Source organism: Varroa destructor, unplaced genomic scaffold (genome assembly GCF_002443255.2).
Source record: "Varroa destructor unplaced genomic scaffold, Vdes_3.0 BEIS01000007.1, whole genome shotgun sequence".
Taxonomy (NCBI): domain Eukaryota; kingdom Metazoa; phylum Arthropoda; class Arachnida; order Mesostigmata; family Varroidae; genus Varroa; species Varroa destructor.
In genome coordinates this window covers 8438541-8459458 of record NW_019211460.1, presented here as the reverse complement: position 1 = coordinate 8459458, position 20918 = coordinate 8438541, and the positions used below count along the sequence as shown (strand labels likewise).

At 42.8% G+C, this 20918-nt stretch overlaps 1 protein-coding gene across 1 annotated transcript; it reads right to left on the bottom strand.

Annotated features, from left to right (window-relative positions):
- Positions 1 to 17175: 17175 nt before the first annotated feature.
- Positions 17176 to 19727, bottom strand: LOC111254756 (uncharacterized). The gene is made up of 4 exons (XM_022815929.2): positions 19454 to 19727; positions 18774 to 18957; positions 18356 to 18576; positions 17176 to 17729 (listed from the first exon to the last, which is right to left on the bottom strand). Exons 1-4 carry the CDS (start codon positions 19637 to 19639, stop codon positions 17601 to 17603), a joined length of 720 nt encoding a protein of 239 aa, XP_022671664.1. The 5' UTR covers positions 19640 to 19727; the 3' UTR covers positions 17176 to 17600.
- Between the last annotated feature and the right edge of the window lie 1191 nt (positions 19728 to 20918).

Genomic DNA, 20918 nt, shown 5'->3' with positions numbered 1-20918 from the left:
CCCGATTTGTATTTATTCTAGCTGTTCGTAAGCGAGGAATATAATTCGCGTGAGGATTTTCTTTAAAGCTTTTTCGGCATAAATCTACCATCCAGAGAGACGACAATGTAATAATCTCATGACTTCCCATAATTATACCTTTCATATCATCCCATGATGAGCAGGCCATGGTCAGCAACCAGTCTATATATATATATATATTTTCTTATTTATCCTCCGATAACGTTGAATTCTTCAGCAAATTGTCCACGGCACCTCAGCGTGTAACAGGCAATGAGAACGCAGATGCACGTATCAGTCATCGAGAGAATTGCATGTTCCAGCTGTAACCGAAGACGGCTCCTGCCGCATCTGTCGTCGTCATCGTCGAGATTAAGCCTGCATCGGCGACACCCTAGATTTTCACCATCCACAGTTATCAATTTCTCCAATGACACAATCATTGTGCTGTGGCATACGTTTCGTAGCGAATCTAGCGGCAGTAGCCGCGGTAGGCATTGCAGTCGTCCGACTGTTTCCGCACAATTTGAGATTAGCCCTCGTAGTACTAAACAGTATGCTTAGGCTTACTACCATTTATCACGGCGGCACCATTAGCGTCGAGGTCTGCCCGTTGTTAGGCTACCCACTTGGCCTTATGGCGATTATCATACAACATCACCGCAGCCTTCGGTTCATTCATCAAAATCGCTACTAGTTTCTCTTATATCCATTTGGCGTACTACTTTTATGACTATTGTGGGCTTCGCTCGCCGTTAACTTATGGTGTTTCGTCAGCTAGCTGCCTTCTAGTAGTTGTTCTGCCGGCTGTCAGTATATGCATTGAAATATGAAATTTACTTGCTATGTCCAAGGGGGGCGCCAAGGAAGTGGGTCTGCTATTGTCAATTAGCGTTCTGCCAGTGCTGTTGCTGCCCGCTCTGCGGTCGCCGCCGAAGACGTCCCTCGGTCCGGACCAAACGCCTCCCATGTAACTGAAATCCAGTTTTTGCTGCGGTAGCTAGAGGTAAGTTGGCTCGTGGCCGTCTAGGAAAGTTACGCTATCGTAATCCATACTGTCTAAAAGTTGGAATAATAGAAACTGCTGCTGTTTCTGCTGCCGCCCAGACTGACCTCATCAGATCTACCCACCCATATCTAACCACTGCGGGTGGCAACAGAAATGTTATGGATCATGTGCAAATAGTACTGGAGTGCAAATAATAAAAAGTCATCGTACATGAAAACCACGTGTTGGAATATACGATATATTATGCATGTTAGTAGTACGCAAGCGCGCTGCTGCAATAGGTTGTGAAATAGACTGAAGAAGCATAGGTTTTCATTAAAGGGACTCGATCTGCGTGTGCGGTTCTGCGGGGAGATGTTCGGCATAACGTTGATGCTTAATTAGGAAAACTTCGTTACTTTTCGCCTTGTCATGTGATTTCATTTTCCCATTGATTGATTGACTGATGTCAACAATACACTCGGTTTCAACTAAAAAAAAAAATATTAATTGGTTATTCTATAACAGCTCATAAGCCTGTCAGCTTCGTTTGTTAGTTAATAAGTCTACAGCATACAAGCAATTAACAATAGCACTAAACAATGAAGACTAGCTTAATAAAAATGAGAACGATTACGAGCCAGCCAAGTAGATTAACCGAAAGGATATTGAAGAACACTTTTGCAGGCCGCATACCCTCCAGATAAATATGACAAACAGTAGATGCCCTATAAATGCCGACTGACACACAAATAATATCGGCAATATATTTAAGCAACGGTTCAACGTCCTTGCATTTTTAACTTGATGTAGGACCTCTTTAGCGGCCTTAATCGGCCTTGCGAAGTATGGCCAAGTTAGTTCAAGTTCATCTAATATGACTCCTGACAGGAGGGCGACATAGTACCGCTGTAGCCATTCGAACTGCGATAAATTGGTGCCGAAAGGATACTTCAGCGTTTGGCAAATACCTCGCGATAGGTCGGGTTTAGACTAGAAAAAGATCTATCGACGCGGCGAAACTCACTCTATTTTCATTCATTTGAGATCCCAGAACACCTCGCAATAGAGCAAGGATCCGATTGCGACTGCCGGACATATTTGATGGACAGCTATACTAGTATTTACTTGACAAAGCTGCTAACAGCTCTTCTCAGTATTTAGATTTTCATTTATACTATTTTGTCATTGCTAAAACAGAAGTCGCTGCAGAGTCTTTGATAACAATTAGATCAAAATAAGGTTGACAATAGACTGGAAAAAATACGCACATTGTAGAGCTAGGTGGCTCAAAAGGTTTGACTAGACCTGAATGACGAGAGCTCTGGTAATTGAAAGAGCGGCAATCCTAACGACGACGTAAACCTGTACATCTATACACCGTAATCTGCATTCGACCGTAAAGAAACATTGCTTTTACGTTTGCACGCGTCACCCGCGAAGATTGCTCATTACATATACGGCTTTGTTCTGGGCTTGTCAGAGTTCAATGCTGATTTACGATCTGATTCCTCTCGACGTGTTCCCACAGACAGACATTCCTTTCATTTGTTGGGTTTGTTTACAGTTCAAACAGTTGGACTACCGCAAAATATAAACAGATTTCAAAGTGACCTAGTGTACACCTAGAACGCTACTAACATTAATCTGAGAAAAGTCCTTGACTGTGCCACGAACCAGTACGCTGAAACCTATCTCTTTGCCTGTGGTTTGGGTGATTTACGAAGGCTAACATAGCCTTGCTGTGTACAGAGACCTGGTAATAGTAGCCTAAATTTTAAACATACATCAGTTTCACATCGAACTGTTGTATATATCCGAGAATTAATTATGTTAATTCCAAACCACTACTACAAGAGTCGACGTTTACGCTACTAGTAACGTAAATGGGCATGATTATGTATCATACAATTAATCATCGTAAGAGTACTAAAGGTGTGTGTGCTGCTGGTTTCAAATCAATTTAACACTCGATTAAGTGACAAACGAGCCAAATGCACCAAAACATCGAACTGAATAAGAATCCGGCCTCGCTACCTAAAAGCCTGCTACTTCTTTCTAGCAAAACTTACAACTCTCTGTTCAAGCCATGACGACAGGCCACGAATGAATCTGTTTGGCGCCACTTCTACTGCTGCTATCGGCACCGTAATTGCCTTCACCACCCTGTTACGTGAAGCCTTAGCCCCACCCCAGTCGAGGCTAGGCTACCCGATTAGGTCTGTCGAAGAGGCGATCTGAGGGCGGACGGCATCAGCGACGGCGTAGAGACTAAACGAAGGGAACAGCCTAAAGTGGGTAGAAATAATTTCGAAGGTCGATGCGTCGCTGTGACTTAGCCGTTCGAATTGCACGCGCTTTCGCCGCGGTATGTATGGCAGCGTATGGGGGGATCTGGCCTCCATGGCAACTGATAAAGTATACAACAGCGATAGGCCTGGTGACTTAAAAGCGATATTACAACTACTCTGCTGCTACTGCTGGCCATTCACAACGAAAAGCGATAGTGAGAATGGCACCGGGCGACCTGTGCGCCTCACAAACAAAACGAGAGGAAAGCTTCAGCGAGAAGACCGACTAGCGACGCTTCGATTCTAAAGAAACGGCTAGCAAAGGATATCTTAGACGAAGCTAACATAAATAAGTTATACTTACGCTCTGAATAATGAAAATGCTCGTCGTTAAAATTTCTAGCAGCCTCATTCATCGGGGACGTGACTTTACTTATATTGGAGGAGAGAAAGTACCATTTAGCTAACGAGTTTGGCACATTAGGGCAGTATTCATAGCTTGGAAAACTTGAGAATCATTTAGCAGCTGCGCTCTGAGTGCGACTAGTTGCAACAGTAGGGACGTGGGACTGTTTAAGAAGTGGCCGGCACCACCTCGAACCGGAAGGCTATAACTGCATGCCTTCAACGTTATGGGATCAGCTGTCCGTTGTAAGAGTATGGCAGCGCAGGAGGCGGTACTACCTCGACTACTAATAATGATACACGATATAATTGAGCCTCTCAAAACATTTAATTGATGTGTAGGCTAAGAATTAAATCATGGGCCATGGCTGACGTTCTATAGGTTCTATACGTAGTTCTATAGGGATTACGGAAGAAATTAGATATTCCTGCCTAATTTTAGCTTTCATAGTTGACATTTGCTTTTTGATCTACTGACGTCAGCATATCGATATTTGTCGTCGTCGTCGACGTGTGCTCTTTAGCGCGGATACAAAGCCTTTGCGTTTTGGAAAAGGTCAATCGTTTCATGGAGTCATTTCAAAAATTTCGGCCAGTAGCCTGTTATTAATGGATGCCTATTTTCAGGTTTTGAGAGAGAAAAAAACTTGGCGACGATTCCATCCTCAACATCATTAAGCACAAGTTGCTACTACTACTACACGAACGTCGAGAGTTGTAAAGACGTCAATAATATCTGCGATACGGAACTGTTCAAAGCACCCACCACCCCTAATACTTGTTGTCCGTCGCCAGTTGCTTGTTATTCAATAACTATCGATTCAGATTTGCTGTAGCCATTAGTTTTCAACGCCTAATCTAAGGGTCTGCGTTTGGGAACGAGGCGACAATAGAATCAAACGTTGTAGTTTCGTTTGCCAATCGAGTGGGTCAAGCACCTGGGGCGGGTCACACTTGGAACGGTATTCTTGCCAGCGTTATGATTATTGTTAGTACTGACATCGGCTGAGCGGGCCCTACGTGTACACGTACGCATCTGCTCAATTGTTTTCTAGCGCTCAAGCAACTCAGCGAACCTCGCACGACATTTACCACTCGCTCGAGCACTTCATTCCCAGTTATCGAACCAAACAACGCGTTAGTCATAATTCGCAGACTGCAAAAATGACGATGACTGAAGCGTGCTGGCCATCACACCTGCGTGGCGATATGTTTGTTTCCGTTACTCTCTATTACCCATTCACTTACCGGTATAATTTGGCCTGATCCGAAACAAGTTCTAGCAAATTACGACAAATCGTTGCCATCCTCGTCATCCACAAGACGAACTTTGCGCATTCGTCATCTAGATATACACATACACGTGCAGTCTCTGCATGTTGTGTACACGTTATGTGATTCGAGTTAGATTATTATAATTTTGTGTTACCCGTTTTGTGCGTTGTTCAAGAGGAAACGTGCGCGAGGACAAGGCATGGCAGGAGCAAGAGGGTCGCAAAATGGAAAAAATAACACACAAATTTCATCGTTCGTTATCTTGTTGCAAACTTAGTGTTACGGTTTTGTACCAATAACGAAAACATGCCGTATCCGAAGGCGGTTTTAGTGGCATGCCGTACAGAGCTGTCTGCTGGTCGACTCCTCGTGAGTAGAGGAACTGGGGGCTTTATCAAGAGGCCAACACATAAGCCTATTTGGGTTGTAAGGACAGACACGCGGAAACGGATAAAAGACAGGGCATACTACTCAGCAGGAATGGAAGAAGCTATGCTGTAATACGAGTAGCGATGAAAAAAACCTGGGATTTCCATAAGCAGAGAGATGTAGGGTAGTCTGCCCTGCGGAATAGGGCGGGTTTCTCGGTTTTTTTTCAAATTTGAGCCCTTTTTAGAGCTTGCCGTGGCCGCAATTTTCCACCAGTATGCGATGTAACATTTGGAGGTGTCTTTACCTTTCTGAGAAATCGCTCGTGGATAGAGGGGAAATGAGCAGCTTTGAGAACAGATCGTTACTATTAAACTGGTGTGTAGATAATGTATAAACATAAATGAGAATCACGTAACAGTGTTTAACGTTGCAGACAATTTCAGCCCCTAATTCTAAAGAATCAAGTATATTTCGCGATAGGGCCAGTTGTTTTTCAACTATTAAGGCATCTGCAATAGGCCCTTCTATTTAGAGCACTTTCAAAATAGCACGAACTGTATTCAGCTCTGATTGAACCGTGGACGAGCCTTTCATTTTTTCGTTGATCGCCGTATGCTATAATCACCATCAGTCAAAAAGGGTGGTAACTAAACATCTTGGACTCGCTTTGCCATGTCTTGGTTACCATCGATTTGCCACAAGTCCTGCTAACCGTCTTTGTTTTATTCAGTCAGTGCTATCCTAACTGTTTTCCAGTCTAGTAGCTAACATGGTTTCCTATTGCTGGCTTTGTTCGACATCATAACATTTGGATAAAATAGTTTAACTAAGTTTTAGGTATTTTGTAGTTTATCTACGTGTATATATGGATTTAACAGTTATTTGACAGGTCAGGCACAGCCTTATGCACCATCCTGTCACATGCTGCAAGCGCGTCAAAATTACGAAAATTCGAAATTAATAATAATAATAATTAATGGCAAAACATGACAATCTCAATCTGTTTGTTAAACAATTCATTACTCTCTGTGTTTTTCGACCTAGAAGTTAGCTGCAACTGGACAAAATACTGATTCTGCTGTTTTTGTATTGCTGAGCTCTGCACATCCCCGTGTGCGTGGGTGCGCACTGCTGTCCTGGATAGGTGCACTTGCAGGCTTCAGGTACGGTGATTCAGCACATTTTTTTACTTTTCATGGCAGATAGGGAAGCGGGTGTTCAACAACAGTTTGATGAAAGGTAGACTTATCCAGGGGGAATCAAAAAAAAAAAAAAGAAAAGGTCTGTATAGAGTAGAGGCAGCTATCGATTGTACAATAATGCGAGCGCAAGGATCAAGGCGTCACCGTTCCATTACTGCACTGTCGTCGGCAACAATGCCTCTTCTCTTTCCTCTTGCCACCACAGCTCCACATCATACATACAACTTGTCCCACGCTTTGATGCCACGGGGGCAAGTTGGGCCAAAGCAAGGAGGAGCCCAATCGGTGACGAAGAGCAATTTTGCCAGCTCGACCAGCTTCGGCCTCAGCGACTTCAATTGGCAATCGGCTTAGCAATAGTATCGGTGCCTTCACCTTTAGAGCCTGTTTACTTCATTGCCTACTGGTGCTGTGTTCGATAGATATATATAGGATAGAGAAAAATATTATTTACTGCGGCGTAGGGATGCCGCCCTCCCGTTGGATGACCTACGGGTCAGAAAGAAAGGAGTTTTTTGGTGTAAACGCCCATCTCGTCTGGCATCTCTTATATTCTTTGTCAATGCTTCTATAAGGGCTGGTAGATTAATACCTTTTTATTTCTTTGTTGCAATATGTGTAGATGTCTATGTCTTGTTAAAACAAACCAAGTTAAGGGAATTCGGTTTAAGCCGCCTTACCTCTGTTATTTTTCTTGAAACCTTCGACATCTGTGAACACTTATTTTCATATTTAATATATGTACAATAGAGCAAGTTTTCTCCAATTTTCCGACGTTTTAAAAAAGCCTCATCATTAATTTGACTACGCTAAATTAAAATGTTCACTCATATGAAATCTGTAACATAGAACCATCGCTATCCATATGCATAATCATACTACCTGATATTTTATTTTCCGTCATAGGACATCAAACCTTCAGCGGCAAGCTAGTGCAAAAGTCTTCGTTTTCGTATCAAGTTCTACCTTCATATCGAACCAACCAGTGCTTTACAAGAATCGCGAATAAGTTCCACATGAGTGAAGTAAACTTTAATTTCCCAAACATTACCTATTTGTTTTTTTTTTTTCAGATTCAGGCTAAACTCCTGTCGCATTGAACAAGTCCATTGACCCCTCATTTCCGCGTTTGCCAGAAAAAATCGTTGGCCATTGTAGTCGGTAGACTGGCTGAGAGTCTAACTCGTCGACACCTCACTTCTTCCATAACTGTTTGTTTCTAAATACATGTTCCTCTCACTGTTGTATTCGAACCGACCACATGCCAGTGACCGTCGACGAATCTCCACCAAATATGTCTGCTTTGGATGAAAAGTTACGAATATAGCGGCGTTTTCTTCGAAACTGCACCTAGAAGATACACCGAATGCTCAAATAGACGTAACAACAACGTTATTCCCAAATATCTCCTGAATGTAGCCTTGCCCTAAGGATGAAGAAGAGCTTTGTGTGACCTGCCTTGAGCACATTCGTCGACTGCTCGTCCTTCTCTGGTATCACTCCCCCTAAATTCTGATATCTAAATCAGACGAAACGACAAAACGAGGTTATGGGAAAATCTAGATGTTTCCTCAGGTGTCTGTTTTCTTGGAGCGATCCGACGCCGGTCCCTGTGCGAATGGTCAGCAGCTCAATTCGCTCACAACACGATAATTACATCCATGATATTGCAACTGTTAAAAGGACAACTCTTCTTCTTTATTCGGCTAACTATTTCTATATTGTCTTGAGCCAACGATGCATATATGCAAGCCGGACTACCATATATTTGACATTCGTTCTTCCTTGTTTGGCCAGCTGCCTCCGACTACTGCAACTACGATCTATGGAGGCAACTGATACGATCGCTAGCTCAGGATTATACCAACGATCGTACCGTGTTTTGCGATCCGTTTCGTCACCAGTAGCATTCATTGCGGCTACATGTAATTAGTTTTTTTTGCGCATGGTATTGTTCGAGTCTTTGAATGGGCATGCGTCAACACAGTCCTGTAAGGGATCGCTTTCAAATGTATTATCTGAGTTAATTTCAAATAGAACTGTACGTCCGTACGAACATACGATAAACCGATCTGCTTGCAATGTATCTACCGAGAAAAAGTCACACTATCCTCCTAATGAAGATGTAATACCATCGAACTTTTTATGCCCATCAAGCATTTGTTGTACATGTAACATTTCCGGAAAAGCGTTTCCGACACAATTTTTGCCACATCTCTATCGGTAATGACAGCAGCGACCTCTATCAGCTACAGATAATAGAGGGTGTCAATTATAGCTTTGTGTTTTTATTTGTGTCAATTTTTTTTTAACTTATCACTACCGCTTATAGCCATAGACCCGAGCAGAGACAATGGACTTGCGGAGAAGCTTGAATATTGTAACTTAAAATAACATAGCATTGTTTATACTGCCGTTGGTACTGCAAAGCATACGTGTATGACTGGGTCGAACGGTGCCATTTCGCATATAGGCGACAGCCATATAGACAAATGATGTATGTACGAAAAACTGAACTGTCCTTAACGGAAACACCCAGTAGACGACGGACAGAGCGTGCCGTTTTACCTTATACTGAGTAGTAGTGGGAACGAAGAGCAAAGAGGATGTCCTCCATATGACCTCTGTACAACGCTTGAATGCGTTGCAGATCGGAAATTTAATCTGTTTTTGGCAGAACAGCTTCAGTGCTCGATAGATTTTCAAATAGCGTACGGAAACTAATCGCTTCCTGTGACAGATCCTATTGAAACAGCAAGATGGTCAGGTCCAGGGATGAACGTGACGTTCAGCTAGCTTTACGCTTTTACCGTAAGATGGCTCCGTAGTTCGTTTGCTGTCGCGCTTTCCGTACCTGTTGTGTGTCGCTCGTAGCTCACCGAGTAGTACTTGGTTGATAAAAATAATACAGCGTTTTTTTTCCTCTTCCGCTCTGTGTGCACGAAATTCGACAGCCTCGAAAGGACATCTTCCTGTAGAGTAATCCGCAGTCTAGCTGCTCCAAGTAGATTTGGGTACCTGCTGGCGTTCTGGCCTGTGTCGGCGTTGCATGAGACCGCGTGAAGCATCGTCTAGTCATAGTTAGTGGAGCTCGACAAAAATGCAGAAGTCTAATTTGAGCTTCGATTGCCACCGCTAATATTGCTATTATATGAAAATGACTCTTCTGTAGTGACAGTGCCAAAAAACATCGGGGTAACCAATTCACAAATGGATCTTTCTAAAACAAATAGGTGCACGGCTCGATTTTCAGTTTAGATGGGCTTTGTTCTTTGTTAGGCATTACTAGATGAGGTAAAGCTTACATGGGGTTTATATCACCCTCAACACTGCCATCAACATTATTGCTACAACAAGCAATCGTCAGATCATCCAGAACTGCGACTGTTAGGCTCGTCTTCGCCTCGTAATATCGTTAGCACCGTTAGAACGTTGACGAAAAACTGCAAATGCGTGAGAACCAACGTATTCTAGCAAAGTGACAAAAATTCTACGCTCTCATAAAACACCGATAACATCATCGTACTAATATTGAAGACGATCCGCTTTGATGTGGGGTATATGCCCACCTTCGTCGAACGATAATGACAGGAACGGATAACTACTTAGAAAATACACATCGCCCATCCATAGTACTACTGATTATTTCTCACTGAAGCTTTTAAACCCAGTTGGATGTATCCCATTGGTATATCTTTGAAAGTGTGATTCACTGATACGTTCGGCGCCCGTTTACAGTTGGCATGTTGATGACCGGCAACAATAAACCCATAGACAATTTGTTGTTAGCGGTCATCCAGGCTCTTTTCGAGCATTCGCTCAAACTCACATATAGGCTACTGCTATAGCCATGCTAACAATGATGTTTTCGATGGATTTTAAAATTATATATACGTTCGACAATACGGTGGTATAATAACTAAATGCTCTTAAATAAGGACTGCATTCGAAATTGAACTCGAGCTGCACTATCGTTATGGTCTGCTTGGAAGTATCTATCGTCCGCGGTGCTTGGACGCCAACTTACCACATCAATCAATTTCAGGAAAGGCACCTACCCTCACTTGTGTGTAGTAGAGCATGCGAGTGACGCTTTTGTCGCATGATGTTTATACGTAACGCAAAGACTTCAGCGACCGACGAGCGGGATGGCAACGATAAGTAGTTGGCGATGCAACATGCATCCCTATGCATACTGCCCAGTTTGTATGTTCCACAGGCTCACGGCGATGGCTTGCAGATCGAAAACTAACTCGGCCGCCGTTGTACGTCAGACTGAAATTATTAGACTGAGGTTGCCGGGAAAACTTAATAGTCCTGAACAAAGATCCAGATAGCTATGTCAAATTGGCAAAATGCAGTTAGGAAAAGGTGCAGTAACTGTAGTGCGTTTCGCCTCTGGCACAAGGAATTGAAATGTTCATAATTTTATCAGTTTGTGTTTGAAGGAAAGGACCTACCAGAAGCCTTACTTGCTAAAGGCCCCCGAAACATATGGCAGACGTTTAACACGATTAGTAACCAGTCAGGCCAAGGACAGTCGTTCAGAATAACAGGTGTAACTAGATAAACCGACGGCCACTACGTTGCACGTCGTCTACCAACATAGTGGGGTTGAATAACTAGACGTGAAATGTTTTATAAATACATCATTCGGGTAACCAGCTTGTTCGAAAATTAAGAGATTACCCCATTGAACGACAAAGCAGGGACGATACCCCTCTTTCATGTTTACCTTCAGTATTAACCATCTAATTTTTAGCAAATTTAACCGAGTGACGGTTTTAGCTCAAGAAGCATCCGTTCGATAAACTTAGCTTTCTTATCTGTCGCTGAAGTGGTCCAGCCCACTTCAAAGCAGCGTCAGCGTTAACACTTCGTCGACGGTGGGCGTTCCGGTGCAGTTATAGTTCTTGTAGTCATAGTAACGGTTATAATATAATATTACGTAATGGTATGATTATAGAGGAGGGTAATAGCGTCATATCGTGAGAAACTTGATTATCTCTACTAGTACAAAACTACAGATAAGCGTCATCGTTACGAATGAGCCGGACAATAGCGACGCCTCCTAATTATCATCGTGCTTACAGCTGTAACCATTATGTATTATAGCAGATGACATAGCAGCAGTATAGGTTAGATTGTTCCATTTTGGTATTATTTACAGATGCCGTTCGTTAGAAAGAAATAGCCCAAATCTAGCCCAAAACTTCGAACGTTGTTGAGCGCAGTAACGTTTGCTGTTTGCAATTCTCACTTTGTTTGTAGCTAGCGAGAAAGAAGAGCAATTCGCAAGAGAACACCTCTTAGTTATCGGTAACAACTGTTATCTATTTATATACATTTGTGTAGCGTTCAGACAATGCGTGGGTGGATAGTTGTGACATAGGCTGCTTCCATAATGGCCGCTGTTGGCGTTGTGGTCGCCTCTTTTTTAGCTGTCAGCAACCGACGACGTTTCTCGGTATCTGTTTTTGTTTCGATCGGTGCGCGATATCGAAGTCAGTCGATTCGACGTCAGGTACCAGACCAGAGAGTCACAATCGAAGCTACCTTCGAAGCCACCGCAAGGTAGACCTGGCCGGTAAAACACACAGTGTTAGAAGTATATATATGGAAGCTCAAAGCCCCAATGAATCGCACGTTCTTTTGTGAGATACGACCAATCAAGTCTGTGAATAAATAGATAAGGGCGGGTGAAAAAAATATAAAGAAATCAGAGTTGGTGACCGGATGCTGGATGACTGCTTATCGACAGAATTGCTACTCTTGAGCAACATGCGCTATCCTGTTCCGCACGATTCACTAACACATACTATCCACATTATCAGTGTATACGTACATACGTACGTCTCATATCAAACTAGGAGCTCAATGTACATACACAAGAGAACCTGCCGTTGATGCCGGCAGGTCGGGGGTTGGTACCGTCCATTGTAAGTCGCATAGGAATCACCTAAGGCAAATGCCATTGCAGAACTCTTCATATTCGTGTAGCTGGTCCTTGGCTATTGATATCTGTAGGCATCAACAACAACAACAGCAGCAGCAGCAGCAGCTGCTGCAACAACAACAACAACAACAGCAACACCCGATGTAGCAAAAACCGGACCGGAGGCCGAGAGATATTTAAGGCCATCGTCATTCGTGTGTGTGTCATTCTTTGTCTGGCCTATTCGATTTTTCGGTATCGGTTCGATTTTGATGGCAACCTGCCATAGATGATGAGTCTAGCACGGAACCTCTGAAGTGAAAGCAACGCCAGAAATACTTGTTTACCTACATAGGTACACCGGAGGCTCACAAAAAGTTCTCATCGCACACTTGAAGCCATTTACTTACAGAATAAGCAACGCCGATCGAGGACCTCTCCGCTGTTGAAGTTCGCTGCGTCAGTTAGTCGATCGGTGAGTTAGAAAGACGATGAAAGCCTGGGCAGTTAGACTACTCGATCGGCAACGATGAAGAACCTGAAAGGAGTGCGTCACAAGGAGTTAGTTGTCTTCAACACTACAGTCGTCTTTACATCGCCCACGAATCGAGAAGCTCAAATTGGTGTTCGCATATTCCTCGGCTGGGACTGGCCGGGTTTCGACGGCGTTCAAAACGACTTGATGCTGTTTTGGTTTACCCGCGCAAATAGAACCGCGCGGGTACCAATAACAGCAGCAAACGATGGCAGTGAGCCGTTATGGCGTTACTTGTTCTACTGATGTTTCGAAGTTGATTCTGTCTGTGTCGAGATGTGCAGACGTGAAATCCTTCGCTCTAAAAGTATCTACTATGAGGATAGCTATTACTTCAGTCACTACTAATACCACGAAGGCTTCTAAAGCGAAATCGGTGCCAGTAGACACTGTTCACTGGGGCACCGGCTTGCCGCCGCCGCCGCTGTGGCCTATCCATGGTTCACTTCATAAGCGACGGACAAGCAACGAATGACTGCGTCTGTTTGACTGACTGTCGTATTCCATCGTCGACCACGAGAGGACCCTACCAGGCGACCTAGTGCAACGTATCATTATCGTCATAACATGAAGCCTTCTTCTGATTTATACGGAAACATGACGCACATGCCACGTACATAGGACAACAGCAGCATCAGGAACTATAATAATCACAACAACGACGAACGCAACCCAGGGAACCCCCGCCAGGGCTGAGAAGAAATTAGACCGAAGACAGAAAAAAGGATGCGTAATTGTAAGAAAAAAGGTACTACAGAACAAAGTGCGTGTTGTGGTATTATTGTACAGAGCATGTGTAGGTAAATAAATTTACTACTTGAAACGAATGTGTTAGTTTTTAGGGAAAAGTTAGCGGATGGAGTTACCAAGTTGGGGATAGCCCACTTAATTGGTGCGGTGTACTGCAATGACGGAATAGAATAGACTGCCAATAATTAGCTGTTGCAGTAACAAGCTTTATGCTATATAAGCCAAATAGCAGCGGGCGAGAGGTGCCTGCCTAAATATAGCTATGCCAAGTTATTTAAGATACACTTAAGAAAAGTAACGATTATATCACGACATATGTCATAGTGTACGATGGGGTGAAGTATTTAAAAATTGGTCTAGTACAAAATATCTAGGTAACAAGTAATAATAACGTCATACTGCATTGCATTTTGGCTGAAACCCCTCAACAGCAATACCCAATAGAAGTAAGTACTTTGTGGTCGTTGTGCGCTGGTCGTGGATAGCTTGTTCAATCGTACGGCAACTCATACAATTAGTAATTTTCTTCGGTTTCTCTGGCCTATCGATTGCTATGTTCTATTAAGCACTGACGGTCGGTGTGGTTTTCGCCAGGACGATGTAAATTTCTTTTACCTTATGTATTAACCTGCCAGATATAGAGGGTAAGCAACAAGACGGTCCAGTGATTTGAGGCTCAGTTAACCTTTTAGCATGCTGTTTTACTCGAAAAAAATAATTGATTGATTGATTGATTGATTGTTTTCCTTGATCTTGCTACCTCATCTAATCAGCTACGCCAAACAATATAACGATCACTCACTGAACTTGACAAACGCCTTTGCCGTACCCTACATACGACGTTTCTATACTTTGTAAACGATAGTTCAAGTCTACGAACGCTTTGCTGCCGTTCAGAGTAATGCAAAGTCTATTGTTGCTATTTCGTACGGTAGACTCCTCAATCATGTCGATTTGACACGATTACTGCAGTGGAACTATCGCTTTTCAATGTTATTGATGCTATTTCGATCAGTTACTAAAGGCGATAGAAACCAGGACGCGCTTACCTAAGATACAGCATAGCCATGATAGCGGCCAGTACCCCTCAACGAGCCAAAGCGAACATGTAGCGGAAATCAATGTAACGATCACATGTTGTCATCCGAGAGAGTTCGCCCCTTTTACCAGTTCATTATCTTACCACATGCATATATCGAACATATTCTGGCTAGTTGTGTGAGCCTTACCATGCTGGTAGGGCCGCGTCGGACACCAAGACGAAGGAGATACCGAAGCATGCATGCGTGCGGGACAACTAACAAGCTGCAATTTGGAAGACACATGTTGTGGTGACAGCTGTTAGCCTACGATGCGCTAGAAACATGGCAACAACTCATTTTATCATGGCTTCCCTCTGTCTTTCGGTGGTGCTAGACTCTCCCATCAGGCGCGAACTGATCTCAACACGTTGACGGCCAACGCAGGCTCAGTTATAGGCCAGTAGATTAAAAGCTAGGAAAAGCGAATCATTCTTGGTTCGTTTCCTTCGGGTCGTTCCTGGTCTACCGTCAGAACGGTATGCCAATCGCCGAACCTGCCGAATCATCGAAACGGCTCCTTTGGGCCTCGTTGACCTCAAAGAGCGACTAGAACTCTTAAAGGGTTATAGAGCAAGGGGTTATATTTAAAGATCATATCAACACAACTGGATTGACTGCTGATTCGCTTGTACCAGCCTGCTAAACCATGCCATGAGCTATATCGTTACGAACGGCGTATGAAGTCATCTTGGTCGTTGTCGTCCACTTATAGTAAAACAGACGCCTTGGAGACGGAGAAAGACCGCCGAGGCTGGGCGACGACCAAGCCAAAACACGGCGGTGCGTCACGAAAAACTAGTCAACAAGCGAACCCTATGTATTGTTGATAATCGAGGTATAAGAGAAAAAGGAAAGGAAGAGTGCAGACGATAAACATGTTTCACGCTGGGGACATTCAACAGACACGAACCTTCGTCAGCGTGACTGTCACACCGCTAATTGAATTCTAACAGGCTTGCTATCGTTCAGTAAATGAGAAAGAGAGAGAGAGAGAGAGACTGAGACTGAGACTGAATGAAAACGGGGATAGGATCTAGAGATTGGCGGGATGTAAACTGAAAGGTGGAACTATGACTTCGTTTAGTTTTATTAAACATGAGCAACAGATGCATGAACGTATTTCGTATTGTTCATAGTGTTTTTTCTTCATACTTCGAAAGCTCTTGGCCTAAGCTACGGGCCTAAATACATATTACGGATTTTCTCCTAGCCATAACATTAAAACTAAAATAGATATATTATCACGTATTTTCTATGTATATGCGCGACTCGTTGTTGGTCAATTTAGTTTAGGGAAAATTAAACGTACTTAATTTTCAGCGCGAAAAAAAACCATGTTTACTCTGGATATTTATGTCATATATTTACCCATTAACCGATGAGAAAGGACTCTCTAGTGCCATGTAGAGAATTTCTATTAAACCAAATAGGAGTGAATCGTATAATCCTCTCGACCCACGCAAAAATCATTGTTAGTTTTTTTTTTGCTTGTAGCACGCTTTCAACATCTCTAGTTGGTGATTAGATCATAATAATGATCACGCTTTGCTTCGGCTGATGACGATCTCAAAAGACGATGTTTATTGCATCGCCATCATCCGACATCAATGGCTATATTCCTGTAATAGTTCTCGTTACGAAGATCGTCGTTTGCTTTAATGGAAGACGGGGCGCACCCTTCCGGGCTGACGGAGAGAACAGCTTTGTCACATCTCGTTGACTGCTTCTGTGCCTTTGCTTTGTGCCCGTGGTTTTTCTTAAAACTTAGTACCGTAAGGTTGAGACGAGCTCCATAAGGCGTGCCACGGTTTGAACGCGACGAGAACTCATACTGAAGAATACGTTTTAACATATATTCGTTTTGTCTCTCATGTAAGTTAGGTTCGAAATCAACTTAAGACTATTACGTACTGCGTTTCGAAAATTTTCCGGAGCAAAGGCAGCTAAGCAAATAGTGAGTCGCATGAAGGTTATTTTCTGTTCTATAAGCAACGTCGATGGTTTTACCGTGAGCGCATGATTAACTCTGTTAGACCAGACTAGATCAGATCAGATGTGGCCTTTGTTAATAAATTAATCAAGGGTTCAGTGATCATTGTCTTTCTTTGAATATACGTTCAGTCTCTACCATTCTGTCGGCGACTGATCACATTAAAATAACTAAGAATATGGTATGTGAAAATGTCTGATAGCCCTTCTTTTATTTTTCAACTTAAACGCATCTACATATTATTAAATCATCTATGTAAAAAAAAAAAACTATCTATTATCGTTAAAGTATTTAGCAAAAACGAAGAGAGAAGCCCTAGCATGGACGTTGAAGTCAACGACACAGGCGAGGAGATCTGTTGTCACCAAACGTTTATTAAGATGAATTTTTCGTTCAAGTATTATTGCCTAATAATCATGCTCGCCTTAGAAAACGAGCTACGTATTACTAGATTTACGAACATGTTTTCATTACTCTGTGACACTTTGTAGAAATGATACAAGCTCAAGTTGAATAGCTTGTCGGAATAACTGGGAGAGCGCCCTTTCGGCGACAATGAATGTGCCTCAGCCTTCGGAAACTAACTTTCGCCATCCATTATGTAAAAACAAACGCGACGAGGAAGTTATTTTGAAATCGGCGAATTAAAAGTACAGTTGTATGTTTAGGTACACGATGTTATTTCGGTAAGTCACGGTCAACATCAGCTGTTCGATTGAATCTGAAGAGATGCGGTAGCCTGCTAGTTGTCCTGACATCTAACGCCCTTTCCGGTTCACCAGGGCATGAAAATCAGCCCTTCGGTGCCGTCCTCACTTGATTCCTCGCTGGAGTGCTTTCTCACCTTTTTCGCGCGTCGTAGGGTCGTCGAGCAGAATTTGTCCTGGCCACCATTGCACAGGTACTAATTAATGGATAAACGTCAATCAAAGCAAGCACATATGTTAGTTGGACTTAGAACAACTGAAAGTAGCTATAACAATCCAGCGTAGCGACTCTTTGTAGCAGCAATTTCCAGCATCAACTCATTCCGCTATCGTACAATATGTACAACCGTATTACAAATCTGTCGTCGACCGGGTAAAGCCAACATAGCAGCATTCAGAAGTGGTTTATTTCTATAGTAGCAAAAAAAAAACAGGAAACATATTATCGACGGATTGATTATTTGCTGGCGTCACAATAGTTTCAGTATTGTTTCCTTCTGGTTTTTGAGCGAGACAGCCGGCTGCCAACAAACATGCGGGAAAACTCCCATTCACTCCTTGCAAGCGTATCTGTTATTTTAATTATTCAGCGAACAGAGACATATATTTTGGATACTTCGGAGACAAGCATCACGTACGGGAACAAGAAGGGTAACGGTCTACGGTTATTCAACTTAATCGGTGCACTTCGGGGTAAAAGGCGTTATTTAAGTTCAGCAGACGAAAAAGTTATTCGTAACCGATACGTCGTGGCGCAATGGCAAAGTCCGCTTTTCGGACGGATGGAAAACACGGATAATTTATTGCATTTGTTAACACTTACGGTTTTTGTTAACGAGCACGTGTCGAAGTTTATAGCTGCCCATTTGCCAAGCATTGGTAAGTTGGATGATTTAATCCATTTGTTGATAGCCCGCTTCTCATTTTCCGTAATCGTGTTTTTGTACGTCACGAAAAGATTGATATACGAGCTGTTGCCATTGCACATAGCGTATGCGATGAAATTAGACGATGCGCCAGCGATCATCAGCTGCTTCGAAGGTTCTAAATATAATAGATGGTTTTTTATCGAGTGGACGGAAGTGAGCGGGTCATTTCAGTAACTACAATACGGGCATCGGTGAATGGGGTTCTGGGGATTACGACTACTATTTTATACGTATGTCAAAAACACCGTATTTTGATTGTCGGTATAATTAAGACATTGATCAGAGAAAAAAAAAAACAGAACAGCTACTTACCTCCAGCACTTGACTCTTCCCTTTCTCCGAAATCGAATGCCATCGAACTAGATAATTGTGCAGGATAAATGTTTTTCATCACAATTTTGGTAGTATTTTGTGTGCTGATCTCGGTTCCGTAACATCGCCAGCCAACGGTCGAAGTAAACTGGATCAGCATCACCGTAAAGCCTTCGATGTACGGCTAAGACGAACAGTTTGGTGAATTAGCTGAATTCGGTAAAGGGCCTTTCTTCATAAACTGATACGGCTGACTTTTTTTGTAGATCCTGCCATTAACTGAATACTACGTTATATTTAACATAAAATTATATTCATAACAAAAAACCTTCGGAATTATTAGACCCTCGCAAGCAGCTAGGATAACTTCTGAGTAACTTTTCGTTCCGTTGTTGTTGTTAACAGCAAGCACATCGAATACCGTACATACGCATACCATTGAGCAGGCGTGTACAATTATGTGTATAACAGTAATACGCCGTGTGGAATCGTACAAGTTTCACTATACGCGTAGAGAATTATTCCAGTGTTTAGGGCGAAGATCTGTCGAAATAAATCAGAAACTTCAATTTGCCATATTGCAACCACAACTAAACGCCAGATGCTCAAATACGTGTTGTACAGATGACGGCTGTAACAACAGTGGCCTATATAGAAATTACACTAAATCAGGAACATACCAGGGTGTCGGTAGTCCAATTATTGTATTCACGTATAGACTTCACACCGTCCCATTCATCCTGAGGACACAACTGAGCCTTAGCAGGAGTCGCTTCACCGCCTTCGTCATCCTTTGGACGCACGACGTGTCCATTTTTCGCCCAGCACAAAGCAATAACAGTGCACAGCACTACAAACGTTTTCATTTTGATTTCTCTACCTCTGGCCACTTCAGAACCCAAAGTTGTACTGAGCCGTTGACTCTGTAGATGCTGCTATTCGATGGGCCAAACGGTAACGTTTTAAGCAAACGTCACTCGACATGCTTGCATGCAGTAAGCATTCACGGTAAGTGTTGTTTCGAGGGGTTCTGGAAGATGGAAGAAGAAGATAGTGGGCTGTCTAATAGAGTACAATAATTCTCGCTGGGATGGTGCTGGCCAATACAAAAATTGCTAGAGATAAACATCCTTTAGCATTACTTAGCAAACGCCTAGCGGTACGAATAAGAGGACGACTGCCAGCTTCTTTGAACTTTTCTCCGCAGCTACCAACAAACGTTAAGTGACGATCTCGATTGGATTAGACCTGGTACGAAGGTCCAACCAGCGTCAACCAGTTAAGCGTCGTTAGTTACACTTCTTGCCTGGATACAGATACGACAAAGTTGGAGAGAAATAGAAAATATCTAATCGGAACAAAGTAACGACACTCTGGGTGACGCTTTTTGGCCATAGCTCGAGACAAGTTTTTCAAACACTCGCAGAAATTCAATGGTAATGTGAAACGTTACAAATACTAGCGGCTGAGCGGCGCTAGTTTGGGAAAAAGTGTTGTGTTTTGTTCGAAGGGACGAGCGTCAAACGTTCGTGGAACGTATCGATACCAATTCATTCACGCTTTAGGAGTTGGTCAGTGAATCGCAGCGACAGTGGAGAAGAGTTCGCGGTAAGGTTTGAATTCTTCATTCAAACAAGGAATGAACAACGGGACGTTCTGTCGGTATTCATGGGTCCTTCTATGCGACTGTTTACAAAGGCCTTCTGCTAATACGGCTTCTTTTTTTTTTTTACAAACTTGTAAATATCTTCTTTGCAATTGTGGATGGTAATTAACTCCAAAGCATAAATAAGCTCGTATACGATAAGGTACACTTCTATTGTAGTTGTTCAATGAAGTCAAAGAAAACGTAGCTGAACATCTATGTCTCTATTCCTGCCCGCCGTATCCACAGACACGCAAACAAACGAATACACGGTACTTATGTAGCGATACACGTACCGAAACAGTTAACTCGTTAATTCTTCTAACACTGTTAATCGACCTTCGCCGTAAATTAACAAGTAACTTCGATAATAAGTAACCCGGTGGCGTAACCTCATGCCATGGTGCATTTGTGCAGTTGAGGCAACACCTGTTATACGTAAACTCGATTTGTAATTGAAATAAACGTTGGAAACTATGCAACTGATAATTCTAACTGGC

What these genes read in the sequence shown, in the direction of transcription:
- LOC111254756 (XM_022815929.2), bottom strand. Translation starts at nt 19,639, where the DNA reads ATGAAAACGTTTGTAGTGCTGTGCACTGTTATTGCTTTGTGCTGGGCG. An exon ending in GGAAGAGTCAAGTGCTGGAG is followed by an intron (nt 18,577 to 18,773) that starts GTAAGTAGCTGT and finishes TATTATATTTAG; the next exon opens with AACCTTCGAAGCAGCTGATG. An exon ending in CGTGCTCGTTAACAAAAACC is followed by an intron (nt 17,730 to 18,355) that starts GTAAGTGTTAAC and finishes TCCATTAATTAG; the next exon opens with TACCTGTGCAATGGTGGCCA.